General features: G+C 45.4%; 1 protein-coding gene across 2 annotated transcripts in view; it reads left to right on the top strand.

The window, feature by feature from the left end:
- Positions 1–13,056, top strand: part of RIC1 (RIC1 partner of RAB6A GEF complex) — a 730,678-nt gene that overhangs the window by 522,046 nt on the left and 195,576 nt on the right. For both annotated transcript variants that reach the window (XM_085634197.1, XM_085634186.1), the window contains exon 12: positions 6,347–6,550. In XM_085634197.1, the coding sequence (XP_085490323.1) occupies positions 6,347–6,550 (204 nt within the window). The remainder of the gene's footprint in view (positions 1–6,346; positions 6,551–13,056) is intronic.

Below are 13,056 nucleotides of genomic sequence, written 5' to 3'. Positions count from 1 at the left end.
GTTGTTTCTTGATACGATGGAAGTCTCTGGGCTACAGAGCTTCGCGACATGTGTATTTGACAAATAAAATTTGTTTACAAAAAAAAAACATGAGTTGAATGTTCATGCTGGTGGTAGGGAAATGCGTTTGTGTGGAACTAACCTTTTTTACCTAAACCTTTTTTTTTTTTTAGAATGTTTGGATTCTGTAGTTAAATTTAATTAAAATTGTTCATAGATTGAACCTTTGCTGAAGACAGTTGTATCCAACTTGGTGAGTAATTTTGAAATCGTCCCGTTTGGTGTAGTACCCTCACAGCTTTTAAGGTATTCATACTGATTGCAAAGTGGACTTTGGTCAGTCCTCCCCAAGCATTGGCTCTCTTGAATTTTGTTTGGTTTGCCATTGCTTGGCTGTCCAACAAGGCCAACGCATTTTGTGTATTCCCCTAGGTGATGGTGCTCTAGAATATATTTTGTTAGGCTGCAGAAGCGAGACATTTGACTTGTAGTTCAGAGTCTGTGTGTGTTCTTTAATGTATTTACTTTACTGACATAATGGCATTTTAACTGCTGGTTTATGGCTTGCTAGGTCGCGCCTAAATACTGCTTATAGCTATCTCTTTTTGAAGAAATATTGTGTACAATACCAATACTTAAAATTAGATTTGTGTCAGCCCATTCGTCATCATTTGTTGGTTTCTTGTCAATCTCATCTGCTTGCTTCCTATTCAGTAGCTTTCCTTCCTCTTCTGTTTGACCCTCTCCTGGAGCATAGGTTCTATACCTGCCTTTGATTGAATGACTTGTAGCCTTCCATCACTTACATCAGGGTACTTGTTTACTCTTTCTTTGAACACTCCATGGGAGTGCGTGTATTTTCTTGCTCTACCCCTCCCATGTGCTGCTTGCCTAACAGATTGCCACCCCAGTGCCCTCCATGTTGATTGGCACCCTGCAGCATCTGTACAAGCACAGTAACAGGTATATTTTAGCCAGGTGTTTCTTTTATCTCCTACCTTCCACATGTTGCAGGAAAGTCCATGTCTTTGCACACAAAGGCAGCATTTATGATGCTGGAGGAGATGCAGGCTTCTTCACTCTCTCTGACCCTTCTTTTGAGGCTAGAAAGACACCCCTTCTCCTACAAGCCTATAAATGTATCCCCGGGCTGCTGTAAAACACCAAATGGCTTTAGAATTTGTTGTAAGTTCTGAGTCTTGTGTAAAATGAATGTCAAACATTTTCCTTTAAATTCTTATGCTCTCTCGGAGAGCTGGTGAGTAATTTTGTTCTTTTTAATCCGAATCCCATGGAACTGGTTATTTGTTATATTATGTTGATTTGTAGAGCATGACTAATCTATGAGGGTATTCAGGCTCTTGAGCAGGTGAGGGGTGTATGGCAGGGCCAGACAGGCCGTAGCAGGCATCGGGCATTTGCCTAGAGGCTGGAAGGGTAGGGCCGGTTTTAAGCGGTAGGGGCTGGTTTTGTTACTGATGTCCCTCTGGGGGAGAGGGGCCTGTCTGAAAAAATTGCCAGGGCTGCTTTGGGTTCCCAGTCCGGACCTGGTGTATGGCCCCCATGGAGTTATTCGAAGAACCAAGTCTTCAGCTTCTTGATGAACTCTAGAAGTGAGGAGGAGGCTCTAAAGTGCTGGGGGAGGTTTGCCATGCGTTGTGTGCAGTGTAGGAACCTCCTGCTCTGTTTTTGTGAATGAAGGTGCTGTGTGCAAGCGAGAGTGAAGTATAGTTGTCTGGTCGGCTGGTCAAAAGTGTATGAGGCTGCTGAGGTATATTCGTCCAATGTTGTGTAGGGCTTTGAATGCGTGAATAAGGTGTTTGAATTGGCTGTGTATGTGAATGGAGAGCCAGTGGAGCTCTTTGAGGTGCAGTCCGATGTGGTTGCGTGGGTGCTCCAGCATGAATCTAGCGGCAGCGTTCCGGATGGTTTGGAGTCTTTGCAGGAGTTGATTGGAGATTCCGGCGTAGAGTGCATTGACATAGTCGAGCGTGCTTATGATGAGTGCCTGTGTGATGGTCCATTGGTTGTTCTGTGGCAGCCACTGGAAGATCTTGCATAGCATGTGTAAGATGTGGAAGCAGGAAGTAATTACTGCATCGATTTGCTACATCATGTCGAGTTTGTCATCTAGGATAATCCCTAGGTTTCTTGTGTGGTTAGTGGGTGTTGGTCCTAATTCCGATGGCCACCTGGTGTAGTCACATGAGAAGGTTTTGTTTTGAAGATCTTAAGGCAGTTTGTTCTCATCAATTCTAAAACTATGACCATGCAGTTTGTGAAGTTGGTTCTAGAGGTGGTTGTCTTGTTTGTCTGGTGACTTGGGTGTCATTGGCATATGAGATAATGGAGATGCTTTGGGATCAGATGATTTTGGCTAGTGGGGTCATGTAGATGTTGAGCAGGGTGGGGCTGAGGGATGATCCCTGCGGTACTCCAAAGATCTATATCTAGGACTCTGATGTGAATGATGGCATTATAACTCTTTGGGTTCTTCCATTAAGGAGGAAGAAGGAGCAGATCAATTGAAGAGCAGCTTCTTGGATGCCTATGTTGTGAAGTCTTTTGATCAGAGTGTTGTGGGAGATGGTGTCTAAGCCTGCTGACAGATCGAGTGGGATGAGTGCTGCTGATTCACCATGGTCCAGGATAGTCCAGATGGTGTCAGTGGCTGCAATGAGTGATGTTTTGGTGCTGTGGTTCTTCCTGAAACCTGATTGGGTGTTTTCCAGTAGGTGGTGGACCTCAAGGTGAGTTGAGAGTTGTTTGCCGTTGGCCTTCTCAATCACTTTGGATGGGTGCGGGAGCAGAGATATTGGGCTGTAGTTGCATAGTTGGTTCGGGTCGACTGATGTTTTTTTGACTTCTGTGGGTTTCCAGTCGTCGGGTAATGTGGACATTATGGAAGTGATGATGTGGGAGAGGGAGTAGCTGATATGTGACATTCCCAGGTAGTAGATTTGGTGGGGGCATAGGTCCGTGGGGGCCCCTGATTGGATGGTCCTCATGTTCGGTGTGTCTTCTCTGGTGAGGGGTGTTCATTCAGTCAAGTGGTTGTCTCGGTGGTGGTGGGTAGATTGGCGATCAGGTCACCTGGGTCTGGTTGGTGTGAACAGTTGCTGTATATGTTAGTAATTTTAAAGTGGAAGAAGTTTGATAGGTTGTTGTACAGTTCTTGGGAGAGGGAGATGTTGTTGACTGTTGCGGAAGGTGTAGGAAAGTCCTTTATGATTGAAAAAATCTCATTGCTGCTGTTGGCGCTTACTTCGATACTTTCAGCTAGTGCACGTTTGTTGGTGTCTCATTGTTGCTAATGATAACATCTGAGAGCAGCCTTGTAGGGGATCTGCCTATGGTTTCATGGCTGGTTCTCCATTTCCTCTCTAGCTGTTGACAGTTTCTGTTTGATTCTTAGGGACCCTCTGATTTCGAGCTAGTTTGTTTGTTGGATCTGTTTTTTCCTGTTAGGTTTGATCAGTGTGAGGGAATCTGCACAGTTCCTGATCCAGTTAGTGAAGTTTATGATATTTTTTTTCGAGTCAAAACTGCCACTAGACAAACCTCTAAATCTCAATCTCTCTCTCTCTCAATCTCTCTCTCTCTCAATCTCTCTCTCTCTCAATCTCTCTCTCTCTCTCAATCTCTCTCTCTCTCTCTCTCTCTCTCTCTCTCTCTCTCTCTCTCTCTCTCTCTCTCTCTCTCTCTCTCTCTCTCTCTCTCTCTCTCTCTCCCCTCTCTCTTTCTCTCCCCCTCTCTCTCTCTCTCTCCCCCTCTCTCTTTCTCTCCCCCCTCTCTCTTTCTCTCTCTCCCCCTATCTCTTTCTCTCTCTCCCCCTATCTCTCTCTCTCTCTCTCTCTCTCCTTCTCTCTCTCTCTCTCTCCTCTCTCCTGAATGCACAAGGAACTATGTAGCAGAGGCTTTTAAATTGTATTATATTGCTAAACACAGCCCCTGCGAAGTTAGTTACCCCCTCTAGGTCAGCTCCCAGTGTGGCTGCACCTGTCGCACCGCCCTTATGCTGACCCTGGACGGAGTGGCCGGTCCATGTGAGTGGCGTGGTAGCACTGTTGTTGATGTAGCCGGTGATAAATATATGGGGTCCAGTTTATGTCTTGCTTTCTTTGTGGGTCCTGGGATGAGCTGGGTGAGACCGATGTTGTCTAAGCTTTCGAGGAGTGTTGTGCTTCTGTCTTTCAGGTGAAAGTTGAGCTCACCGAGCAGTATGTAGGTTCTGGATTGGATAGTAATTTGGGTGGCAAACTTGGTGATTAGGTTGGGCAACAAGGCTCACTGTCTGGGTGGTTGGTAGGCGAGGGTCCGCTGAGGGTGAAGTTAGAGGAGATTTGTAGTTTGAAGTGCACGTCTTCCATGAATGGTGTGTCCTTTTCAGTTGATGTCGTACATTTGATGGATTACTTAAAGATGATTGCGAGTCCTCCTCTAGGCTTGTGGTTTCATTCCCGTCATGGCGATCTTGTAGCATACTGGGATTGCTGTAGTGATGTTGGATTCATATGTGAAGTTGGGAAAGGATTCCGTGATGAAGAGGAGGTCCGATGCACTGCTGCTCAGTAGGTCCCAGATTTCAGTTGTGTGTTTGTTGCGTTATCGTGTGTTGACTAGCATGCATGCATGACTGCGAGAGAGTGTTGTTGGGTGGGGGTGTAAGTGGCTTGATTTGTTTATGCGTTGAGGATGCAGTAGAGCCGGCAGTGGGTGCCGATGAAAGCTCCTATAATGTTGTGTGGTGTGATTTGGTAGCAGCGGGACAGGTGGCATCTAGGTCAAGGGATTGAAGGAGAGCTGTGGAGTATTGCTGGGGGGGTGGTTGGACCATGGTTCAGGGTGCTGGGCACGGTCCAGGCGTGGACAGGTGCAGATGAGCTTGGCTTTGGAGTGCTTTTGGCGTGGTCATGCAGCGGCCACCATTAAGTAGGTCCTGGGAGGGAGAGAAGCACAGGGAGGTGGTGGGTGAGGCTTTAGACGAGCCGATAGATGAGGCAGGAAGGTAAGTAGTTAAGTAGCATAGGAGCGAGAGGCTGTAAAATGCACTGAAGGGCAGAGATGACTGCGGGGAGCACGATGAGGATGCACAAACGAGAAAAGGCTCAAAAGAGAGGATGTACGAAAGACAAATGCACAAAAGAGAAAAGGCTCAAGAGTGGAGAAAAAGTGGCAAAAGAGAAAAACGAAAAGGCACAAAAGAGAAAAGGCACGAGAGTGGAAAGGAAGTGGTCAACAGATGGAAAGAGAGAGAACAGATAAGTGAGCGAGAGAGAGAGGAGAGACAAAGCAGGGGTGAGAGCAGAGGGAGCGAGGCGGGAGCATCGAGGTGAGAAGACTGGCTCGAAAGGACCTAGGACTGGTCCGAGGACTAGTCACAGGTAAGTGATTTGGTAGGAGGGGGGCTTTCAGGTAAGCTGGGCCCAAGCAATTGCTATTGAAATTCTGTTAAGAGTTTTGTGTGTGAAAGTTCTGCCAATTCTTCTTTGTTTATGAAGTGCATCCTGTTTGTCTTTATAGTAGGCAAAGACAATTCACTCTTCACCCTTGCAAGTTCATTGGTTTTACTTTGCTCCTGATAACATGTTTCTGGATTTACAGTCTTGTTGGTCACAAAGAAAAGATATGCAAACGTCTCAAACTTTGTTTCAGATGCACCAAAATATATTGTAGAATTAGCGACTAAATATTATTTTTCTGTTTATGCTAATAACACTCTTCTTTGAGGGTACAGCTTAACTCTGCTAATGCAGCCTGTCCCACTAAGGAGTCCTACTCCCAACTTCCTTTTTGTCTAAGTGTTTGATTCTTTATGGGATTTCCTTTCTATGAGAAACTCTCAAAACGTTCAACTATAACCAAACACTCTGCCTAAGACAAAGCTGATCCTACTAGCTTTGCAAATACATGGTGAAAAAGCGAGACCTGTAGGCCTTACCACTGCTTGCTGTTTATGGTATAAGGCCTACCTCTGTTTTGTCAACAAAACTGAGGACACCAGTCATGCATCAAAAGTTTACTTTAGAAAAACCATGTTATAAATTATGAAAGTAGACCTAATCATTCTCAGATTAGCTTTTTCCTCTTGACTTAAATAACCAAGATAGTCCTAGCACTATGAAGTTATTTCATGAGTGCATAGACATGCTTTGTTTATGGTGCTGTGATAAAATGTACAGACTATGCTGATTACATTTGAATATTGAAATCCAATAATGGGGAGCAGTGAACATTGATTATTGTGCATATTGCCCTTAGCAAGTTGCATCTGGTTGGTTTATTTGTACATGTCTCTATTTCTCTTGTGTATTGACATACATTTTTGTTTCTTTCTTGTACATAGAGCAACCAGGAACAGGTGCTTCTCCAGGGAGAAGATCGCTTGTACTTGAATTGTGGAGATGCAACGCAAGCCCAGAATCCCAGGTGCTCCCTCGCTCACTCTGAACACAAGAGCAACAGGGAAAGGGGCTCATTTTTGGATGGCAGCGTCGACACTCAGGGTTTAAGCACTTTACTTGGGCACCGGCATTGGCACGTTGTTCAGGTAAATGTGTATTCTCTGTGGAAATTAATAAAAATATCCAATTGCTTTCCTTTTACCCAGGTTTTGTGAAAATTATCAATGGGTCTTGAATCGGTTAAATATTTGGAAATGAGTGGTCAATAAATGCAGCAAAGCAAGCTAGGCGCACGCATCTTTAGCATCTCAAGTTAGAGGGCTCGAAGAGGTCTGTGAGTAGTTGAATTTCAGTATAATTTAGCGCCTAGACAGATGTTAAACACCACCTTCTTAACCAATATAATTATAGTAGAGTAAATTTGTGTGAAATATGTAGATCACTTTTGCTACCAACTACCATTATATGCAGTCAAAATTAGGATTTAGCCAGTGGTTGCCTATTTGACTAAACTTAAAGGCTGCAACGCTCAGTAGACCACCCAATTTGGCCATGATTTTTGCTTTGGCACGTCGAAAAAGAATCCATTGGAAGAATGGGGAGAAGGGTGCCGGCAATGCTTGGTTGCATCCAAGCAATAAAATATAACAGTTCAACTGCCTAAGACCTAACCTTGAGATAGGATCATAGCCAATCCAGGACAGCTCTTACGTGATCAGCCTTCTTTTGGTAACTCACTGGAGTAGTTTGTGGTGTCAAAGGTAATATTTGTCTAATAAATTCAGGGCGCAGTGACAGCGTTGGCACCCATCACCAGTATTAGATTGTCTGAAAAGTGTCATACAGTTTAAAACTGATCCATATCATTAAATTCTTCATTGAAGTAAAGTTTGTGCTGCAACAACTGGCATAAGGTCTTTAGAATTAACAGGAGGAGATTGGGCAATAGTGGGAAGGATCCTCACAGTTCAGCTGTAGGTTTCACCAAAATAAGTGTAATGGCACCCTCTTCCAGTCTTCCTGGCACATCTCCCATAAAAAAGCAATTAATTTGCCAAATACAGTAAAGAAACAATGCATTTACTTCCTCAAGTAAGTGCTAAGATAAGATAAAAGTGAAAAGAGAAAGCGGATATCACTGACAAACATGAGGATGGTAGAAATGTGGCAATGAGTCAGCAGACCTATAGCCATGAATGAAAGCTTGCATAATGTTTGTATTTCTGTCTGTAGTTGTCTGAAGTATCTGCTTGCAAACAATCTTTATATCCCTATCCTTATTTGGGATCTGAATTATATGACCAAAGTCTTTCCTTAAATTGCACCAGCCTTTTAAAAAAAGATATATATCCTGTACTTTGACTTGAAACCAGAGTCATAATTGTGATGTCTCTGTATTCTCGTGGGTATTGCTGAGGTTTTAAGGTCTGCTAGATGGAATGTAACTATAGTTAATATTTTTTAGACCACACTGCTACAGGCAGCAGGAAGGGGTTCTCCTTGCAACACAGAATGATAAAAAAGAGGCAGCCTGTAATGGAATCTTTCATAGGTTCACATTCATGAAATATTCCCCATTGTAAGACTGGAAGCACTTAGTAAAAATGTTAAACAGAAGTGTGGACAAAACATAATAACCATTAATATTACACCTCATGCATCCTATCCTCATTATATGACCTAGGTAGAAGCCAGTGAGGTAGAAAGGCTTTGTATTCCTCTCTCCGTCCCAGCTCACATTTCTTCCATGGGTCAAGTGAAGGCAATTCTCCAAAGCTCTGCTCTTTCAGGAAGGAAATCTTCAAATTAAATTTTCCAACTTCAGATAAGTTCAACTGAATACCATTCAGATAACTTTAACTGACTACCATTCAGATAAAGTTTGTTTACAAACTTTTCTTTTCTCAGTGACTGTTTCTCCTTTATTCACAATTCAAGTTGCAGGATGAAGAGTCCCTCTCTTATCCTGCTCCTGTGAAGCTTGAGCTTTGGAGTAAATTATATTTATTCCAATGTGACTGAGCCCAACTTTTGGGGTTTTATTGGAAAAGATCTGGCAAAAGTTGCAATAATGAGAAACATGGTGAAAGTACAAGCAGTATTTTACTGTACATGTGGAATGTCTGCAAAGAGCTATTAAGCCCAGCAATTTTGACAAGTCTTAAACAGAGACTTTTGGCCTTAGTTAGACTTTTCCTTGCATTTGATCGCAAATATGAAAATGTTAATTATCAAAGTACAGGGATGTGAGATGTTTGCCCACAAAAAAGCATGACACATCATTCAACAATGGTCAAATGTTTCTTTTTTGGGGTAGTGCAGGAAGCCACCCCTTGGCTTATAAAAAAAAAAAAAATTGTCACAATATGATAATTTTCTACCTAATGCAGAATTTGACAAGTTAAGACTCCACTCCCAGCTGCTCCAGAAAGGGGCAATGCACCCTCAAGCTAGTCTTCAGATAGGTATTCGCAGTGTAGATGATCAGAATTTTAACAGGCCGATCAATTGCACAGGTCACATAAACAGTACCATCAGACTGTTGGGTTAGTGATCCATGTAAATACCACATACTCCTGCTGACTTACAGCATTCCCATCAACCAACCACAAGGACCGAGGAGAAGCATGCCAATAGTTTCTCCCAAGCCTTACCTATGGGCCATGAAGATACACAAAAAAAAACTGGCCTTGCTTAAGGGCCAGGAAGGATCCCCTCATGTCCTGCTTTGCCTATGGCCACGAACAAGCTGCTCACCCCTGATTTTTGGAACTTGACAAGTTATTGGGCGCCAGCAACAATGCATTTTTTTCTTCCTCACCCCCCTCGGGCTCCCAAGACTTCAGGGAAGAAGACTACTGTCCCATTGTCACCGTGACTTGGGACGAGTTGGTCTCGGACAGATTATTGCTTCCATAGCCAACACTGTGAGCACTTAAATTATCACATAATGAAAATATATGTTCGAGGCATGTGAGGGTTTAGATTTACATGCTGTGCATACTCCTGCCATCTAGTGTTGGACCCGGATGTGTGTTCATTTTTTTTCTTCGAAGAAGTCTTTTAAGTCACGAGGTACTGTGCCACTTCCTCGTGCTGGTAATGCGCATGGTTATTGACTCCATTGTTGGATTGTTTTCTTTCCTCTGTCTGGTCCGGACTTGTGCTCCCACGCTCCGGTTTGACACTGTGGCTGTGCTCTTTTCGGTACCTCACGGGTTCCTTCTCTCTGCCACTATTATATTTGATTGTGTCTCCCTTTCTTTCTCCATCTCAGGTTGACATTTGTGACTTTGCTCGAGCGGGGTTCAGGTCGACCGTGGCCCCTCCTGGACCCTGCCCTTCGAGGCCTACTCCTGTCTTGGTCGTGTCTCTCCACCTTGCCTCAGCGGTAATGGAACGGACCCCATTCTGCTATTTTCCTTGCTGCCACGCAAAGTATCCTCTCACCGATCTCCTTCATGTATGCAATTTGTACTTTCTCCTGAGTATAACGAGGCTGGTTGCAATGCTTGCTGCTCTTTTCGCTCCAAAAAGACCCTTAGAGACCGTCCGGCTCCGTGTCTGGCAATGTCGCGTAGGGGCAGAGACAACATCCCGGACCTGTTCGGCCCAGAGAACATCGAGAGGGAGCACCATCAACAGCCCTTTGCCAAGGACAAGGAAGCCTTTCCCACCAATAAGAGCTCCGGCTCCGATTTGGAGATAGATTACAGTACCCCCTCATCATCGCTTTCAAACAGATCATCCCTCTGCCAAGAGGCATCCAGTTTCTCTGGAATGCCAGAGACAAGCCACTGGGCCAACACTGCCTTCGGGCCATGGTTAGCATTAACAGTCCTCTTCAGATGTACTGCCCATCTTTGGCTCAGCACCAAAGAAATCAGTGAGATCGGCTGGCTCAGCGCCGACCACACCTATGCAAGTTCGATCTTAGGGGCCGACTACTTCTACCCCAGCGCTGAAACCTAAGTCACCTTCAGAGCCGAAAACCCTTGGTGTTGACCAGCAAATCCGACCTTGGCTCCGGCACTGTGGAATCGATTCTCCACCAACTACAAGAGGAGACACTTGGTCATTCATCCCACATGGGCTGGATCTTTGCCCGCCCTTCGGAGACTGTTAGGTGCTCAACCCTCTAAACATCAGCTGTCCTTCGAGGTAGCCTCAGACATTCATACCCCACCGAAGCAGCCGGAGAAGGCAGAAAAGGCTACCAGCTCATTACCCTTCACACATACATCACCCCACCCTCTTCTTCAACCTTCATCTTCCCCACCTGCGTCTCCAGTGGATTCACTTGACATTACACCTCAAGGGTCACCTCATTCTGAAACTGGTGGTCCTGAGGGGGTGGGGCCATTTGACACTCCTACGCAGGGCGATCCATGGGACTCCTACAACTCAGACCCACCCAGGAATACAGACCCAACTTATACCCTTCCAGCCCCTCCCCTCTGGGCGATTCCATGTCCTATCAAGAACTTATTGGTAAGGCCATATCCTTCCGTTAGGTGGATCTTCATACAGAACCTTTTGAGGAGGACTTCCTCTTTGAAACTCTCTCCTCCACCCGCCGCTCCACCCACCGCTCTACCCAATACGTTCCCGTGCTCAAAGGCATGCCCCGCCACACGACTCGCATATTTCAAGACCCCATCCGTGCTAGAGTCATAACTCCCCATGTTGGGCAAAAAGTAGGCCTCCCCTACTGCCCTCATTTACATTTGTGGGCAGCACCCACCTCACTCTCTCATTGTCATTACAGCCTGTAAGAGAGCCAACTCTCAGGCTAATGGTGATGCCCCTCGACCAGACAAGGAGAGTAGGAGCATAGATGCTGTGGAAAAGGGTCGCAGCACAATCAGCCAATCATTGACTCATTGCTAACTACATTGGGCTACTCTCCAGATATGACCGAGCCCACTGGGATGAGATGGAGGAGCTCCTACCACATCTCCCAGAGAAGTACAGGAAAAGGGGTTATGAGATTTTCTCTGAGGAGAAACAAATCTTTAATACCGCTATCCGCTGTGCTTTAGATGCTTTGGAAACAGCCGCCAGAGGATTGAACTCTAGCCTCCACCTGTGCAGGTATGACTGGCTCCATAATTACGGCTTCAAGCTCAAGGTCCTACAGAACCTCTATCACATGCTGTTTGATGGTCAGCATCTATGTGGCCAGCAGGTAGACCAACCTTTAGAGAAAATTAAAAAGATACAGAGGCAGCAAAGTCTATGGGCGCAGTTCAAGCACCTGCACTTCGCGTTTCTTTTTGTCCCACATTTTTCCATGGAGGCTCAAAGACCACCTCCCCTGATTCCTCCACATCCTACCAACATCCACATGCTCAGCAGCCCTCTTTCAGAGGCTAATTCAGAGGATCCTACAGAGGCAACAATTCAAAAGGCAGAGGAGCTGCCACCATCATCAAACCCTGACTTGCCTCTCCTCCCCTGATTGCACAACACCTGTTGGGTATTCAATTCTGCTTCCCCATTTAGTGGAAGGTCGCCTCTGACCAGTGGGTGTTGGATATTATCTGTCATGGTTATTACCTAGAGCTCATTTCCACGCCTCCCACCAATCCACCTCGCAAACACAAACTCTCTCCGGAACACCAAAGGCTATTCAGAGAAGAGGTCAGAGCCCTACTTCTCAAGGCGGCTATGGAACCCGTCCCCCATCATCACCAGGGCACGGGAATATACTCTGTGTACACTCTCTGTACTTCCTAATATCCAAAAAGGACGTTTCCCTTTGACCCATTCTAGACCTCTGGCCCCTTGACAAATACATTCTCTCAAAACACTTTCATATGGTTACTTTTCAAGATGTTATTCCGCTTCTTCAGTAAGGCGACTTGATGACTGCTGTGGACCTAAAGGACACCTGTTTCTGCATACCAATATGCCCGGCTCACCGCCAATATCTCAGGTTTGTGGTCAGCAGAAAGCGTTAGCAGTTCAAAGTACCCCATTTGGGTCCACCACTGCACCCCTTGTGTTCACCAAGTGTCTTGCCGTATTAGCTGCGCAGACAGGGTGTTCATGTCTTCCCACTACCTGGATGACTGCCTGATCAAAAGTGCCTCACACCAATAATGCTGCAAACACACTCAGATTACCATAAACCTCCTATACGACCTAGTATTTACCATCAACACTACCAAATCAAACCTACCACCACTCCAGATAAAACCATACCTAGGTGCAATTCTCCACTCAGTGGTTGGCATGGCCTATTCAAACCCAGCCCTTTCAAGCACTAGTCCCTTTTTTCCAACCAGACTGTCAGGCCTCGATCTGAACAGTCATGCGCCTTTTTGGCATGATGACCTCCTGCATTGCTATTGTACCCCATGCCAGACTACACATGCGCCCGTTTCAAGAGTGCCTGGCCCACAGTGGTCCCAAGGGGAGGGTCATTGGTACGATCTAGTGTTGATCGGCCGCCACACTTCTTCTTCGTCTTTTCTATACCCAGTTCTACAGAGGACCATCACAACGGAAGCCTCCTTTGCGGAGTGGGGTGTGTACTTAAAGTATCGGATTGTCCCAGGGCCTTTGGGACACCAAACACTAGTGCCTCCACATCAACTACATGGAACTTGTAGCCGTTCACCTAGCATTAAAGACTTTCCTACCTCAT

Source organism: Triturus cristatus, chromosome 2_1, assembly GCF_964204655.1.
Source record: "Triturus cristatus chromosome 2_1, aTriCri1.1, whole genome shotgun sequence".
NCBI classification, from domain to species: domain Eukaryota; kingdom Metazoa; phylum Chordata; class Amphibia; order Caudata; family Salamandridae; genus Triturus; species Triturus cristatus.
Note: the sequence above shows the minus strand (reverse complement) of the source record. Positions and strands in the feature narration are given on the sequence as shown.